The sequence below is a fragment of the Protopterus annectens genome, chromosome 6.part0, assembly GCF_019279795.1.
Source record: "Protopterus annectens isolate FY-2018-M chromosome 6.part0, PAN1.0, whole genome shotgun sequence".
Taxonomy (NCBI): domain Eukaryota; kingdom Metazoa; phylum Chordata; order Ceratodontiformes; family Protopteridae; genus Protopterus; species Protopterus annectens.
This window is the reverse complement of record NC_056737.1, coordinates 321,699,478-321,716,751: the sequence shown is the minus strand read 5'-3', so window position 1 is coordinate 321,716,751 and position 17,274 is coordinate 321,699,478. Positions and strand designations below refer to the sequence as shown.

General features: G+C 40.3%; 1 protein-coding gene across 1 annotated transcript in view; it reads left to right on the top strand.

Annotated features, from left to right (window-relative positions):
- Positions 1–17,274, top strand: part of ZNF106 (zinc finger protein 106) — a 2,006,671-nt gene that overhangs the window by 1,071,802 nt on the left and 917,595 nt on the right. Inside the window, exon 10 of the mRNA XM_044074076.1 lies at positions 16,772–17,191. Within this exon, the coding sequence (XP_043930011.1) occupies positions 16,772–17,191 (420 nt within the window). The remainder of the gene's footprint in view (positions 1–16,771; positions 17,192–17,274) is intronic.

The window sequence follows — 17,274 nt, the reverse complement described above, 5'->3', positions numbered from 1 at the left end:
ATTACTAATGTCTCCATATCAAAGGGTTTACTATTATTTTCTAATTTGTTATACCCCAAAATGAAAACGCTCAGCAAACGGATTCCTCTCCAAAAATATTTATTGCAGATAATCCAAATCACACGGAAAGCAAATAAAAACTCCACCAAGTGAGGATTAAGCCACCATAAGCACTTTCGTCCTTAAAAGTACACATTAACATGGAACTTCATCAGATGGCAACAAAAAGACATCGTATCCTTTAAATACATTTGTTGTGTGACATCACTTCCCCCAGAAAGACATATAAAGAAAAAAAAAAAACACAACTCACGCATTTTAAAAGTCAGCAATTATGAATAATCAGACCATAAAAAATATATATGTATATATGTATGCATCCTATAAAGCAACATTTTTTTAAAAGTATATGTTAAAAATGTATGAATAGAAAGTAAAAATAAAAAATACATCCTACAAGCAACATGTATAGCACTACCATTTAAAACCGCTTAAACAGCTCTGTGCCTTGCATTTCCTCAAATACAACCAGCAAACCCATCAGGGAAAACCAGAATAGAAAACCTGTGTTAATCATCTATGCAGTTCTTTTAGTTTTAGTAAACTAGAAATAGAAACACTGTCATTGAGACCCGGCCAGCATGTAGCATTCAAACGGAGCTGCCACACTAGCTCCGCTTTTTCTAATAAGTACTGCCAAGACCCCCCCATCTTTTCAAACAAGTTATTATATCCAAAATAAAGAATTTAAATGTGTGGTCTGGGTGTTGTGTAGTATGCCTAGCAAGGGCATTGAATTAAAACTTGTCCCTGATGTTCCTTACATGCTCACTTATTTTGACTTTGTTTTCGTTCAGTTTTTCCTATATAAAAACAAGGGCATGTATCACATATTGCACCGTACACAACCCTCTCAGTATCACATGAGCCCTTAAATTGCAACCTTAGTTTAATATTATTGATTTTAACTTCATTATTCTCAAAAATAAACAAAATTTGCATCTCCCGCATTTGAGTGAAACCAAATCCTGTACTTATTCACATTACACTCCAATATATTCTTTAGATTTCAACCCCTCTTATACACACAAATAGGTTTAGCACCAATGGAACCCCTAATGGCACACTCGCTCATTAGAAGTTCCCAGTTTTTAGTCAAAATGTTAAGAACATTTTTAGAGTCCTAAGCAAAGGTAGTAAGAAAACACACTTTTGATGAACCCTGATTAAAGGCCATATTAAAATTACAAGTAGCTTCTGTGGATGTGGCAGTATGGACCCCACCTATAACACCCTGATGTGTTGTTAGAGTATCAAGGTTTGATGGAGAAGTACTGGTCTGTGGATCTAAAATAGGCCGAAAGTGGCCATTCCTACTTTTTTCAACTACTTCACCCATGATATTTTCGGTGAGTTCCCTGGGGTAACCCCTCTTACAAAACATGCGTTTTAAGCTATTACATTCTATTAAAAAGTCGTCCCATAGGCTCACCCTTCTGGTCGCTCTAACAAATTGGACCTTTACCACCCCTCGTCTTTGAGAAAAGGGGTGGCAGCTCCTGAAGTGGAGAAAACTGTTAATATAGGTCTCCTTTCGGTGTATTACAGCCACAAATCTATTAAGTACATAGTCTTTTTTTCAGCAAAACATCCAAGTATGCTATACTAGTCTCTTCAATGTTGTGTGTAAACTGTAAAAAAGTGGTGGTAGCATTTATGTAATCCAAAAATGGATGGATTAGGTCCTTGGGCCCCTTCCATAAAATGAAAATATCATCAAGGAAACGGGTGTACATGTGGCACTGTGGGAAGAAGGTAGACTGTGTCAAAAACCTCTTTTCCCATTCTAACATAACAATGTTGGCATATAACCCGCCAGGTACCGACCGCACCCATGGCCACCCCTTGAGCTTGTAGATAGTATTTCTTATCAAATAGAACAAAATTGTTACGCAGCACCAAGTCCAATAAATGTACCAACATTATACACCTATCATGTGGTAGATCAACTGAAAAAAGATATTCAAAAAACCATTCTGTACCTATATCATGTGTAATTACACTGTAAAGATCCTTCACATCGATTGTAATCAAAACATATGATTTATCAAACTTGGTTTCATTTATCTTCCTCAAAAAATCCCAGGAATCTTTACAGAGCAAATCTAGGAACCTTGCCATAGGGTGTGTAATGGAAGCCCTCTCATCCACAGTAGGGCGCTGGCATAAATTCTTATGCATCTTGGGAATACCAAAGATGACTGGTGGAACCGGAAAATCAGTAGACAAAAAATGTAATCCGTCTATATAAATGAGTCTTTCTGTAAATAGGTCTTCCAAGTGTCCCCTAATTTTTCTGTAAGCCCCATTCAACTCATTTAAGGAGCTTTCTATATATGTAGGGGTGTCAGTGATTTCATACATTTTCCTAATATACTCACTCTGATGCATTAATACAACACCACCCCCCTTGTCGGGTTTCATAGCCCTTATGCTTATGTTATTAGCAAGTAGTGATAACTCAAAACCTTCTTCCTCACTTAAATTATTCTTAATCATAGAGGTCAAACCACTTTTCTGGGTGCATTATGCTCTGATGTCAATTTCACAAACTTTCTCAAAAATGTCCAACAAGGGGTGTAGAGGGGGATTGTAAGTACTAGACACTTTTATTGGGGGGATAACCTTCTCAATTCCCTGAAAGACTAGATGCAAATTCAGTTTTCTCACATATTGTTTGAGGTCCATAATACTATCAACTGCATTGACCGATTTAGAAGGTATAAAAAAAAAACCTTTCGCCAATAGATCACACAGGTGCACATCTAACTGCAGTTCTGTAAAATTATAAACTTTAAAATCCTGTGTGCTATTGACACTCACTGACAAGGGGGGCAAATGGAAGGCATTAAACATAGATACAGTGGTAGAAGGTATACCACAATCAACAATGTTAGACTCAGAAAATGTCAAACCAAGAGGTATTAAGCCCCCCCCCCCCCAGGACCTCTTGTAGTTCCCTCGTCCCAGATGGGGGGTAGTTGTTTCTGTAACTCAGCCCCTGTGGTTGGACCGAATTGTTGACATTGGCCATTGGTTTGTTCTGGATGTGCTCCGATTTCCTTAGTGGGGGGTACTCTTCCTCCTCTAAAAAAAAAAGTAATTCAAGCCATTAGCATCTTGCTCATGTTCACCAAAATCAACCCCATCAATGTGAAATTGTCTACCAGGGTACCACTCCTGTGAACGGGGAGGGGGTGGGTAGGCATTGTCTGCTCCATATTCATCCATATCCCTTAAGATCTTTAGTTTTCCTTTTCTTTATTACCTCCATTTGTTCCTCTATGGTACGAAAAATGCGGGTGTAATCAAACTGGTTAACAGGAAATATGTCTTGTGTTATTTTTCTGTCCAAATCCTTTACTTCATGACACAAGCTATCAAGCTGCATATCATTGTATTTAATGACCGTTTCTATGTATTCTGTACCAAAACGGTCAAACAGTTTAATTAAATCCCTATGAAAGGGAGAGTTAGCAACAAGACCAGTCCAAGATAGCACCACATCCTTAAACCTTTAGGGACAAGTTTTTTGTTTATACATTCCCTAAACTAACAGTTATCCATTTGCAAGCGCTTAATCTTAAATAACACCCCGTCCATCTCATTTAAACCGTTAGAAATGAACTGGTTAGGTGTAACATTACTGTTGAAAGAATCAAAGCACTTGCCGCTGTTGATCCAGTCAGTTAAAGAAATGTCTTTGTGCATGTGGGAGGTTGGCATAATGGTTAAGGTGTTTACCTTAGAGACACAAGGTGCAGGATTTGATTCTCACATGCAATTGGCTAGGCTTAAAATGGCCCACAAGGGCACTTAGCCTAGTACTAATCTATGAACCTATGTTTACATGTGTATCAACACAAGAGTCTTTACTAGAACAAGCATTTGCTCCATTTAAGTCACTGACCTGATTTGCTTTAACCATAGGACGAATATTTTTGCTATGTTGACAAGCGTTCAAAGCACCAGTCGAATTAGTGCCGATATCATCCAAGGCAGATGAAAGTAACCTTGTAGGAGTAGGATGCAATGATATTTGTGAAAGCTGCGAAAGTGAAAGTTGTTCAATACGCTCCATTTCAGCCATTAATTGATGAATCAAGACTGTTAAGTTACAACCGGACCCAGAAGAGCCAGAAGAACTAACAGGAAGTGAAATATCATTAGTGCTTCTGCCTTCTGTTAAATTCGACACAACTGACTGTTCAGTCCCAGTGCTCGAGGCACCCATAATGTTGAGCGTGTCAGCAACCAAAAAATGAAACAAAAAAGTCCAAAAACCACAAAATCCAAGAAAACGGTCAGCGAACGGATTCCTCTCCAAAAATATTTATTGCAGATAATCCAAATCACACGGAAAGCAAACAAAAACTCCACCAAGTGAGGATTAAACCACCATAAGTGCTTTTGTCCCCAAAAGTACACATTAACATGGAACTTCATCGGATGGCAGCAAAAAGACATCATATCCTTTAAATACATTTGTTGTGTAACATCACTTCCCCCAGAAAGACAGATAAAGAAAAAAAAACACAACTCAAGCATTTTAAAAGTCAGCAATTATGAATAATCAGACCATAAAAAAATATATATGTATGCATCCTATAAAGCAAAATTTTTTTTAAAGTATATGTTAAAAAATGTATGAATAGAAAGTAAAAATAAAAGGTTAATAAAAAAATACCTACAAGCAACTGTATAGCACTACCATTTAAAACAGCTTAAACAGCTCTGTGCTTGCATTTGCTCAAATACAACCAACAAAAACCCATCAGGGAAAACCAGAATAGAAAACCTATGTTAATCAATCTATGCAGTACTTTTAGTTTTAGTAAACTTGAAATAGAAACACTGTTATTGAGACCCAGCCAGCATGTAGCATTCAAACAGGGCTGCCACACTAGCTCTGCTTTTTCTAATAAGTACTGCCAGGCTCCCCCCTTTCCGAACAAGGTATTATATTCAAAATAAAGAATTTAAATGTGTGGTCTGGGTGTTGTGTAGTTTGCCTAGCAAGGGCATTGAATTAAAACTTGTCCCTGATGTTCCTTACATGCTCACTTATTTTGACTTTAGGTTTTCGTTCTATTTTTCCTATATAAAAACAAGGGCATGTATCGCATATTGCACCATACACAACCCTCTCCGTATCACATGAGCCCTTAAATTGCAACCTTAGTTTAATAATATTGATTTCAACTTCATTATTCTCGAAAATAAAGGAACAAAATTTGCATCTCCCACATTTGAGTGAAACCAAATCCTGTACTATTCACATTACACTCCAATATATTCTTTAGATTTCGACCTCTTTTAGACACAAATAGGTTTAGCACCAATGGAACCCCTAATGGCACACTCGCTCATTAGAAGTTCCCAGTTTTTAGTCAAAATGTTAAGAACATTTTTAGAGTCATAAGCAGAGGTAAGAAAACACGCTTTTGATGAACCCTGATTAAAGGCCATATTAAAATTATAAGTAGCTTCTGTGGATGTGGCAATATGGACCCCACCTATAACACCCTGATGTGTTGTTTGAGTATCAAGGTTTGATGGAGAAGTACTGGTCTGTGGATCTAAAATAGGCCGAAAGTGGCCATTCCTTCTTTTAATATGGCCTTTAATCAGGGTTCATCAAAAGTGTGTTTTCTTACTACTTTTGCGTATGACTTTAAAACTGTTCTTAACATTTTGACTAAAAACTGGGAACTTCTAATGAGTGATGGTGCCATTAGGAGTTCCATTGGTGCTAAACCTATTTGTGTGTATAAGAGGGGTTGAACTCTAAAGAATATATTGGTGGCAATCTTTGACTGATAAAGCACATTTAAATGCCATTGTTTTCTTAATGGCTCTGTAGTTGGAATAAGTGATCTAACCTAATTACTCTGTCACTCTCTGCAGCCAACATGGTGCAACTGATGATGAAACAAATGCGTGAAAAAGGTGAACAGAAATAAGTTGAGATGTAAACAAATGGAATAATTATTAAATGATGCTTTTTCTGTGTATGGCGAGTTTAGTGTTGGTCTACAGGAAAGGAAAAATCACTTCCTGAAAAGGAAGACTTGACTTTTGAGTAGTTATTCAATTCTTCATAAAACAAGTTATTTGTCATCAGTTTTGAAAGCCTGACTACTTGGTCTGTAATATGTTTCACATGACAGTTATGGGAAAAGAATGCTCTTAAATCCTTCTAGCTTGTAAACACAATTCCTTTCCCTAATGGAAAAAGAATTGTTGGCCATTTATTCATAAATAGCCAAGTCTGATGTCTGACTCCTCTTTTGGAATAGAATGCATTTATATAATGCCCAGGCTCATAACACCTTACCTCTGATGTACTCACATGCTTTGTATATAGGTGGCATTTCCTGTGGCACCTTTTATTCCTTTTTTCCTGTCATGTTGATAATGTCTCCAGGAGAGTGCATCGTAGTCCTGCATCAGACCAGGCCTGTCAATAAATAATTGGAGCAGATAAGTACCCCATTGAGGAACATTTTCTCTTGTGTGTTTTTTCAAATTCGTTTTGTGCTTTAACTGCAACGTGGGAAAGCTAATCCCACTGAAGACAAACAGGTGTGCCTACAGCTGACAGAGCCCCCAGAGATTTTCATGACCTGTGTATCTACTGCCTAGGTCTAGGGAATGATGTTTCTAACTGACATTTGCCAGGGCTTTTGTCCAAAGACCCTTCTGAGAATACGGGAAGCCCTCCAGGTGTATCTGAACAAAAAGAGATGTACCATTCTGCTACTGTGATTCCAAAGGTCTCAAGTCTCTCTCTGATTGTTAGAAGTAGGAGAAGTCCAAAGAGAACCTTAAAGTGTTTCACATGAAGTTGCTAGGTGATGGGGCATCCGTCTCAGGGGAGGAGTTTGAGCAGCCCTCAACTCTAATGCTTGTTTATAATCAAGGTCTGTGGAGATGCTTTGCCTTTGGCCTCTAGTATGTCTCAGTGGACCAAAAGGTAGTCTTAATAGCCCATAACCCACCAAAATGTCACATAGTTGTAAAAGACAGGGAGCACAGATTCCCTATGAGTGTTGAAGAACTTTTTTGTGGCCAAGGAATCCCTGATGCAGGTCACATCCCCAGTTGGCCACCCATCCTTCCTAGACCAAAATGCCTGAAGCTCAGGCTTCAGCCAAACCTAGCAATTTACCACAGCCAGCTTTTCAACAATGATTTGGCTAAATTGTCTCAAAAGTTTCCTTCAGTATTTGCATAGCCTGCACCCTAATCTTGCACTTCTGTCTTCATTAGAAGTCCACCCACCTGAATGGAAGAGGAAAGTCTCCCATGTGAGAAAATCTGATTCCTCTGACTTTGAAGAGGGGGAGAATATGGGCTATAGTTGCAGATGTTCTGCCCCCTTGCCCTACAGTATGACCATGAGAAGTCTCTGACCTCATGACTCCTTTTCCAGAGGACTTTTCATTTGCAGATATTCTCTTGAGGGAACATTTCCAGTGGCAGTCTCATGAGGTATACTTCTCAGAAGAGAGATACCCAGACTGGGGCCTCCCAAACCATTAGTTATTCTTCCAGTATAGAAAAGCTCTCGTACATGTCTTTACCACTGCATTCTTAGTGCCAGACTTATAACACCTGCTTCACTTCCATGAGACCTGATCACTTCCATAGGGTGCAGAAATTTGCGTACAAATGTGATTGCATACCAAAATAGGGTGCCCATGAAGTGTACTGTAAATGAGGGAGATTGTATTCTGAACTGGTTCCTGTACTCTTCCCAGTGACAGGGAAAGCAGATAACTTGGCAGACATTGTAAGTATAGATCTGTGAGGTTGGCCGATCGTGGCTAAGATCAACTTCTGCATTGTCAACCCACTTTGGTTGACAATGCAGATGGTTGACATTGTGCGTTAAAAGATAATCCCTGGGCAAGGGGAATATGCCTGTTTCCCGGGGATTATGTGATCTTGGAGTTAGTATATATAGTTAGCAGGGGATGGAGAGGGGGGGGGGCTTGCCCCCTTGCTAAAACACTTGGTATGAATGCATGTTTCGAGGAGTAACCTTGGAGCATGCACAGAAGGTGTCGACATTTTAATTTCAGCTTTACTGTGTTGTTACTTTGACATTAAGCACATCTACATAATGCCAAATTAATTACCACTAGTGCTGTACATATGGATATACTTAATTTTGTTGAGTAACCCACACATCGACCACAAGCAGACAAATCTAACATTAAGTTACCACATCTGCACTGACAAAGAACTTTGGTGCATGCAGTTTTTGCAATAAAAACAGAAATAAAAATCATCCTTTTTTGTAAGGAGGCAAGCCCCTCTCTGCACCTCCCCATGTTTGGAGGGCTACACCCCTAACCTAGACTACTTCTGAGATCACTCAATATTGGAGAATGGGCATACTCCCCAACTTCCAAGTATTGTGCAGTCTTGCACACCTGTTGATGATCTGTTTAGTTGACCAACTGGGGCTGACTAAACAGATGTCAAACAAAGAACCTTTAAACAAAATTGATTTATATATATATATTCTTCGTGTTTCACTGTTGCAGTCATCACAGACAGCAACAGACGCAGAAATACTAAGCCACTGGTATTCGGGCCAGCCGAGTGCTACCCTGGCAGGGATAACCCAGATGTGATGACTGCACAGTGAATACACTTGAACATCTACATTTATGGTAAGTGTAGACAAGTGAACTTTACATACACATACACAGACACACCCACGCCTTCTGGGTATTTTTTTTTTTAACTAGTCCTGGATTGGAAATAACAGAAAATGTTCTTAACACCTCCGGAACAGTTGTAGGATAGTACAGTTTGAAGCTTTGAGGTCTTCTCATAGTAATCCTGTTTTATAGATGGAGAAACATTTTTTACAATGAGAGTATGATACTGCTGATATAACACATAAAGCTGTTAATGGTGTCAGTTATCACGAGCCTTTGACTGAGGACTCATTCTCTGTTCAAGTATGTGAACTCAACTCCTTAGCATTCCCTTAGACAAGGAATTTCTCTTTGAACCCACTTCCTACAAAGTTTTTCAAAAGGTAGGACAAAGGGAAAAACATGGTTTGGATGTTTTACCTGCTCATTCCAAACTATAGCAGAAACTGCACTTCCAAGCAAGGGCCTTGCTATCGTTAGCAAGGCAGAAGTAAATTAAAAGGGTAAAAAGAGAAGATGGCAAAAAGCTTGAGGGAAGGTTGGGAAGACCCCAGGATCTAGGCTGCGACAGGGAACACCTGTAAATCTACCAGCCTCCTTCCTTAGTCCATGGACTTCCTCCCCTTGCTTTTTTAAATGTTTCAGGATGGGGAGCTTGTTGACTTTTGGTACCAGCATTGGTCAGACATAAACAGACCACAGAGTTCTATGAATTGTTTCAGGAGGTAACAAGCATTAGTTTTTGTTAAGCCCCCAAAAAAGGACTTCCGTCAACCTCAGTTAAACCAAGGGCACTTCATTGTCACCCTTCTAGCATAAGTGTTAGCACAGGGGACTTTTAAACATATCCCCTCTGTATAGAAGGATTTTACTCAAGGCTGTTAAATGATGGGTCTTGGAGACCCATATCAGATGTGTCACTGCTAACAAGATTCTACAAATTCCAGAGTTCAAGATGCTAATTCTGCAGGCTGTGCTGCTTTTCCCGGGCCCTCAGGCTGACTTAGTAAAACTAGACCTTAAAGATGTGTTTCTGGTGTATCAATTTTTGAAGGACACAGATAGCTGCTGAAGGTTATGGGGGTGGTGAGGACATCACTTTCACTTCTTTGCTATACCCAGAGTTTTTCCAGAATGTTAGCTGCATGAAAAATGCACTGCAGAACCCAAAGGAGTACCTGTGTTTGCTCATACTTGGATGGTTGCATGATGCAGATGTAGACTCAGGAGAGGACTCAGATGGCACTTGATTAGCATACCCTGGATTTTCCCAGAAAACTGGGCTCTCTCTCCTTGAATAAAAACTCGTCCTGTGACCAGACAGAAATGTAGTTTCAATACTACTGGTTATTAGTGCAAAAAAATAAAAACTTTGCTACCACATCAGAAGGTAGAGTCCATGATTGCCTTCTTCTCTGACATAAATGTAAACTCAGTGGTAATGAGCAGGCAGTTCCTGACCTTGCTTTGCTACATTGCATCCAGCATTCTTCTGGTGCCCTGGCAAGATTGCATATGAAGAAATTGTAGTGCTTTTTAAGGAATGTGTGAAATGAGTAGTCTGTCCCTGGATTTCTGCCATCCCTGTCATACCCCATCTAAGGACAGAACTGGAACAGTGAAGGCAGCAACTACAGGAGAACAAGATCATGCCCTTCAGCCTTCTCAGCCAATCTTTGGAAATAGCCTAGAGCACTTGCACCTTGGTATTTCAAAGTGCGACAACTCTGGAATCTCAGGCTGAAGAAATTACATGTAAAGCTCAAAGAAGATATGGTGGCCATCATTCAAGCCTTTAAGGAAATAAGGAAACCTGTAACTCCAGATGACATCATGGGGAATACCACAGTCACATGGTACATAAAAAGGGAAGGGCGTGCTCTTATCACTTGTTACCTTCCATAATAATGCTGAAAACAACTTGGGAACCAGGGAAAGCAAACTATATGGTAAATCAGCTTGACAGGACCTCAATAAATTCATATGTAGATGTTGGACAGTGAAATTTTCCTGAACCTTGCCTACAGATGGGATGGACCCAAGATAGCTGTATTTAGCTCAGAGAAAGTAGTCTAAGGACGTTATGCTCCAGAGCACCAAATAAATTAGTTTGGGTATTGGATGCATACTCCCTGAGCTGGGCAGGCCTGTTTCTCTGTGTTTTTCCTCTTGTATCCTTGCTCTGCAGGTTAGTTAAAAACATGAACGGTAGAGGCCAGAACTGATTTTGACTGCTCCTGTTTGGCCTAAACAGCATTAATACTCTCACTTGTTGTGTTTGGCAGAGAAGAAGTTTTTTCTGCAATCAGTGTGTGAATCTTCAGATATACTGCATAGACGCTGTTAACATCTCTGGCAGTCCACACTAAACCTAACATTTTGGAGGATGTGACTTTATTATCCTTTGGACACCATTTATTCTTAAAACATGCTAATAATTATGAGGGAAGCTGGATGACCAAGTTCCAGAAAACCATACCTAGATGAAGTGAAAGGGATCCCATTCTGGTCCAGAGAAAGAACTAGCACCCAAAGCAGATGGACATGCCAGTTGTTCTCCAGTATCTGTCTGAGGTGTTTTCCACAGAATTAGTCTGCGCCTCTGTAAAGGTATAGATTTCAGCTGTATGTTTGCCTGCCCATAAATCCCCCTCCGACTTCCAGGACAGAAGTCAAACAGTTTCCTTAAGGGCATCCTCCATCTCAGGCCCCTCAGGTTCCAGAGATTTCATACCCAAGATACTGTCAAAGCTGAAGCCTTCAACCGAACATCACTGTAGTTCCTGGAGGAAAGAGGCTCTCATAAAGCTGAGATTGCTGTGGCCTGGGGCTTGTTATTCCTATGAGAATTCAGATGAATTTCATCCAAGCTTACCAAGGAAGAGACCGTTTAAGAGAAACCACCTGGACTTCACCCTGGAGTCTCCCTCCCCAGACATTGATGTTGAGGAAGGAAGTTTTTACGTTGGATCTCATCTTTGAAGACCCTACATTTAGCAAGATACTGGAGATGGAGCCAGACAGGATTTGGGCCTACAGACCTCACCTCCCCAGAGGAAGAGATTTTGCAGGAGGCATACAAGTCCTTTTCCCCAGCCTTGGTAGTACCATGCCTTGATAAGGTTGCAGACATGGTGTGCTTGAAAGTGTGGAAAGAGATGGATGTGGCTGAACCTGTCCACTGTTAATCAGATAGTGCTGTGAAACCTCAGCGATAGACAGCATTGCAGCAAAGGACCACTTTGTAGATTCATTAATGATGTCTTTTGGTTCCAATTTTGACATCCCAGAAGATGCTCAGACTATTCATCTTCCTAAAGGGGAATCCCAAAATGATGGCTTGACTCTAAAAACTATTGTATACATCCACTATTTTCTTGATCAGTGCATTGAATTTTTCTTGTGCAGATGTTCAGGTTTCAGAGAGTTGGCAGAAAAAAACATCTGATGTCCTGAAATGGTTGCCTGTGTGTTTTTTTTTCCTGATATCACAGTTGGAGACCCAAGTGGCAATAATCAAATTCCTCTCTCGCTCTTTCTTTGCTGACCATGCTTTTGAACCATAATACATTAGATGGGACAGTTAGTGTTTGGTTCAGGTATTGTAGTGAATCCACTTCAAAGTAGCATTTGTTAGTGCTCCTGTGATGGAACCACTTCCCTTGAGGAAAAAGGCGAAAGAAAGCTGTTGCAGTTTGAGCAGGATGGCAAAACATTCAGTACTGTTGGGCTGAAGTTTTCAACTCTGCAAAGAACCTTTCTAAGGAAGTCTAAAAGGCACCAAACGACAATTGTATGACAGAGGTTCTTGTGATAGAGGGGACTTTTTGTTTAACCACTTTTCAAAAGGCAGATGTGGCTGTTGCTGGGCTTCAGGGAATTCTTTTGGGATCTCACCAGTATGAGTCCTGAAGGGTTGCTCAGCTGTCCTGCTCTGTGGATGCAGTTGGGAAATGACCTTCCCTGTGTTGTCCTGTGTGTTTGGTAATAAGACAGGAAAAGGATAACAGAAATTATATGCACTGTCTAGTCTTTTCCAGTTTTGACATGCCTAATCACATGCCTTTGTGTCCTCACCAGTTTCACCCCTTTCAGAGGTGGGTGACAGTACAGAAAGTCAGTATTCCCCTCCAAAAAAAAAGGGCCATTCGAAAAGGTCCCACCAGATCAGAGGTGCTCCAGATTTTACTCCTGAATCTTCTTGGTGCCCAAAAAGTCTGTGGACCTCAGACCAATCCTCGACCAAAGTCTGTTGAACCTGTGTGGAGGTGTCAGTTTGGATGGTCCCTGTGCAGCCCATCCTGCCATGTTTGCAGGCAGAAGACTAGATGGCTAACCATTTGAAATGTTGAGATCCATATTAGCAAATCTCATAATGCTAAGACTGAATAGCCGAAAAAACAGACTTGCACATATTAATGGCCATTTCTTGGAATATTTCCCTTTCTTCAAGGTATGGTGAACTTTGAGGTGTTATACACAAGTTCAGAGGGTGGGAGGCTTGTTCTCCATATTGGGGAGTATGGGAGGTTGCCCCCTGCAAAAAAGAGCTGTTTGATTTCAGTCTTCTGCATTGTTGCTGTTTTTCTGCATGTTTGTGCTTTGCATTGTAAGTGCTGTTGATGTGTTCTTTTGACTTCTAAGATGTGTACCTGTAAGTCCAAATAATGAAGCTATCAAGGAGATTCCTGCACTTTTAGATGGGAAGGCAGTCATTACTAATTTTTTGAGCCTGCCAGTTTTTCCCAATTGCAGGACACCAGTTGCAGCACACATGTGACTAATAGGACTGCATATTTCCCCTTACTTAGATGGCTCCTAGCGGCATCCTCTGTGAAAAACTTGTCTCAGCAAAGACCATATTTGCTCCAGTTGTGTCTGTTTGTGAGAATCACTGTTAATGTTGCAGAATCCCAACTGAATCCATCACAATCCTTGACATTCATTGTTTGGCAGTTGGATAGCTTAAGGCAAAATTACCACCAAACAGGATTTCCTTCACAGTCCAAAAAGTTACAAATCTTTTAAAAACCCTCAAACCTGTGATGGCTACATTACTATTAACGGTGTTGGGTCTGATGGCTGCATCCATCCAGACAGTTCACATGCCAGGTTCAACATGATGATTTTACGGTGGATGCTCATGACACAAGCAATTCAGCCTTTGAATCACAGAATCAAGCATTCAGTGACCTGCATCTAGAGCTTGCTGTGGTGGACAGACCCACAAAATTTGTCAGTAGGAGCAACCTTTAATTGACCTGTCCTCACTACCACAGCATCCATTTTAGGGTGGAGAGGCATTATTGACACAAGACAGTCTAAGGACATGGACATCAAAAGAGGCCAAATTGCAACTCAGTGTACTGGAGATGAGAGGTCCCCCAAGCACTGCTGGCTTTTCAGGACTTATCCAGTGTGTGCTGTCTATTCACTATGACAGTATGGTGACATTGTGGTACATAAGATAGTGTTCCATCTTTCTCCTTTATCCCCTGTAAAGAGAACCTGTGATGGTTTGGAAATAGGCTGTAACATCGCATTTTACATAGCTGGAACATTCAATATAACTGCAGATAAACTGAGCAGGCAGATGCTGCTCCCACATGAATGGTCTCTCAACAAGGCAGTAGCTTGAAGTATATTGTAGAGGTGGAGAAGACCCTTTTGTGATTGTGTTCTTTCACCATCCAACATTAAATGTGACAGCTTCATTGCCATCTTTTCCCAAGAGGAGCAGCCAACAAAAGATGCATTCTGCCATGGCTGGTTTGCTAGTCTTGTGTATGCATGCCCCTCATTTCCACTCATAACAATTTTCCTTCAGAAAGCCCAGATGTGCAGAGTGAAGGTTATACTCATAGTCCATTTCTGGCTATGCCAAATATGGTTCTGTGCAGTCATGTTAAGAGAAAATCACATGCACCCTTAGCTGTTTTTTTTTTTTTTATCTGTCAAGGCTGCTTCACCCGTATATTCATTCTGTTCACTTGACCACATGGTTTCTCTACTTCCAGTGATGGGTAGGGACCAGTGGACCTGAAGTGGTCAGTCTAAATGTTTCCCAAAGACATTTCACAAGGATAATTTGTAAAGGTAAATGGAAGTCCTCTGGGCTATTCAGAAGAACATAGATCCTCTTCTCAACTTTTATATCTCAAGTGTGCCCCTTTTTATCAAGTTTATTCAGAAAAGGAGATAGCTATTCCTCAAAAAAAAAAAGTGCATCCGACAGTTATGTCATGTCATCCTTTCGTCTGGAGTGTCATTCTTCTCTGGCATCTCATAAGGTGCACAAAGCAATTAACTCAAAACTGGCCTTGGTTCATTCTGCCCCCTTGAGATTTGAATTTTGTACATGCAAGATTGACAAAACCTCCATTTCAGCAAATAAATTTCATGGAGATTAAATTTCTGACCTTGAAAGCTATCCTTCGGGTAAGTTTTACCTATGCAAACAATTTTATAGCTTCTTGACGTATATTTTAAATTTCCTTACATAACATTCCAGCCAGACAGGTTTACACTTGAGATATTCATTTTATGTCAAAAGTGACCCTTTAAACGAATATGAAACAGTCCATTCATTTACCAGTATTCTTTCCAAATTATCCTAACAATGGAGAATATTAGTTGTACTGCAGAGATGTATACAGACACATTTGATTTTCCCTCCATACTACAAAAGACTTTAGAACAGGTTTAAAGTTGTTTACTTTTATTCTGCAGTGAAGGGTCAAAAAGTTTCTAAGATTGCCCTTTTCAGGTGGATTTCTGATATTGGCTATTGTTACTTTTTTCTGGCAAACCCTTGACCGCTAGACTGAAAGCAGACACTGTTAGGCCTCTGGCAACATCCGGTGCTTTTCTTTGAAGTTTACTTTTTGTGGAAAAGATTATGATGGTTTGTACAGGTCAACCCTATAAACCTTTGTCAAGCATTACAGCTTGAAAACTTTCTTGGGTGTAGGCTTCCTTTGAAGTCACCATTCTAAAAGGCTAGGCCAGCTGGGGATCCTTTCCAACAGTCCACACAGGACCAATATAAGTAGTCAAGTTGTGTACTTACCAGAACATTACATTTATCTGGTCCCTGTCTGGACACTGGAATTATCCACCCACCTTCCCGATCCAGATTGTCACTTCTGACATTTCTTTCTTCCTCCTCCTCATGTCATTAAATTGTATGTATAGTGCTGTTTGGTCAGGATATGCAGGCTGGCTAACCATTCTCACTCTATTTGGAGTCATTTTCTTGGGAGCAGGAGGTTTATGGTATAGGGAAGAGTTTAAGCTTGCAAGAAATGTTGATGAAAAAAGATTGCCAAAGCAATCAGTGAAACATTTTCTAGTGTTTGGACAGAGACCAGATACATCTAATATTCTAGTATGTACATAAATTAAATTTATGATATGTTGTGTACACATGTGCACTGCCCTTCATGTGGGTCACTTTTTTGCAGTTCTGCTTCCCTCGGTCATTCTACTCTATTGCTTTTGGGCACTTAACATCTAGGGTAGGCATCCACTCCCATTCTTTCTGTTAACTTTGTCCTTCACCTCTACGTATTCATACTCCTCTGCAGGGTGATTCACCAAGTCGCAGACCCTTCCCTGAAGTATTTCTCACTGCTAATAGTCTGTTACTTTGGTATGTTCTTGCTACTCATCAGGTCAAGTTTTTAGCCTAAGGTGATAAGGGTGGTTGCCATCTTGTACTAGATACATAAAGATGTCTGAGGTAAGGTAATAGTGTTGTAATGGGAGAAGGGTGCTCGACTCTGAAAGTGAGGCCATTTGACAGATTCAGACTCATCCTGCATCAGTCTTTTGACCAGGTAAGTACAGAATAGGAGAATCTAAGATCTGATAGTTTACTAAGAAAATGGTGCATTTTCCATGTGTAAATTTGGAGTGCAGTATGTGAGGATGGTGCAGATGTAAGTATTTGGTGTATGCTTTTGCTGCTTGCTGTCTGCTATATATTGATATTTCTTGGATTAAATGTATGTTACTATATTTTCTTTTCCAAACAGAGGCTTATGATCAGACTGAAGATCTGAGAGATCGTTCAAGTAGCACACCTGCACAGAATGGGCACAGTATCACAGAGATGGGCAAACAGGATGCTGACCACCTTACCAGCCCCTGTTCACCTGTACAAGAGGCTCCTCCAGTTAACACTTCACAGCCATTATTATCTGATACTGCAGTTAGTGTCCTACCCCACCTGACTGTACCTTCGGCATTTCAGACATCAGCAGGCAGGACTGCTGTGAAGGCTACCACTGCCATTCCAGACTCATCGCTTCCTGTAAAACAAGAACATATTTCTTCTGTGAAAGAAACAGAAGCTATGAATGCTGATGCAGCTGACCCGAACTCTGCTGTTCCTTTGAGTGACAGCCTATACAAAACTACCATAGAGTCTCCACTACCTGTAGGACAAAGCAATGGTAAGTCTTATGTTAATTTTTTGTTAGACGGTATGAGTGGTCCCACTTCTTGGATTTATGGTTTCTAGTTGACTTTGGGTTTT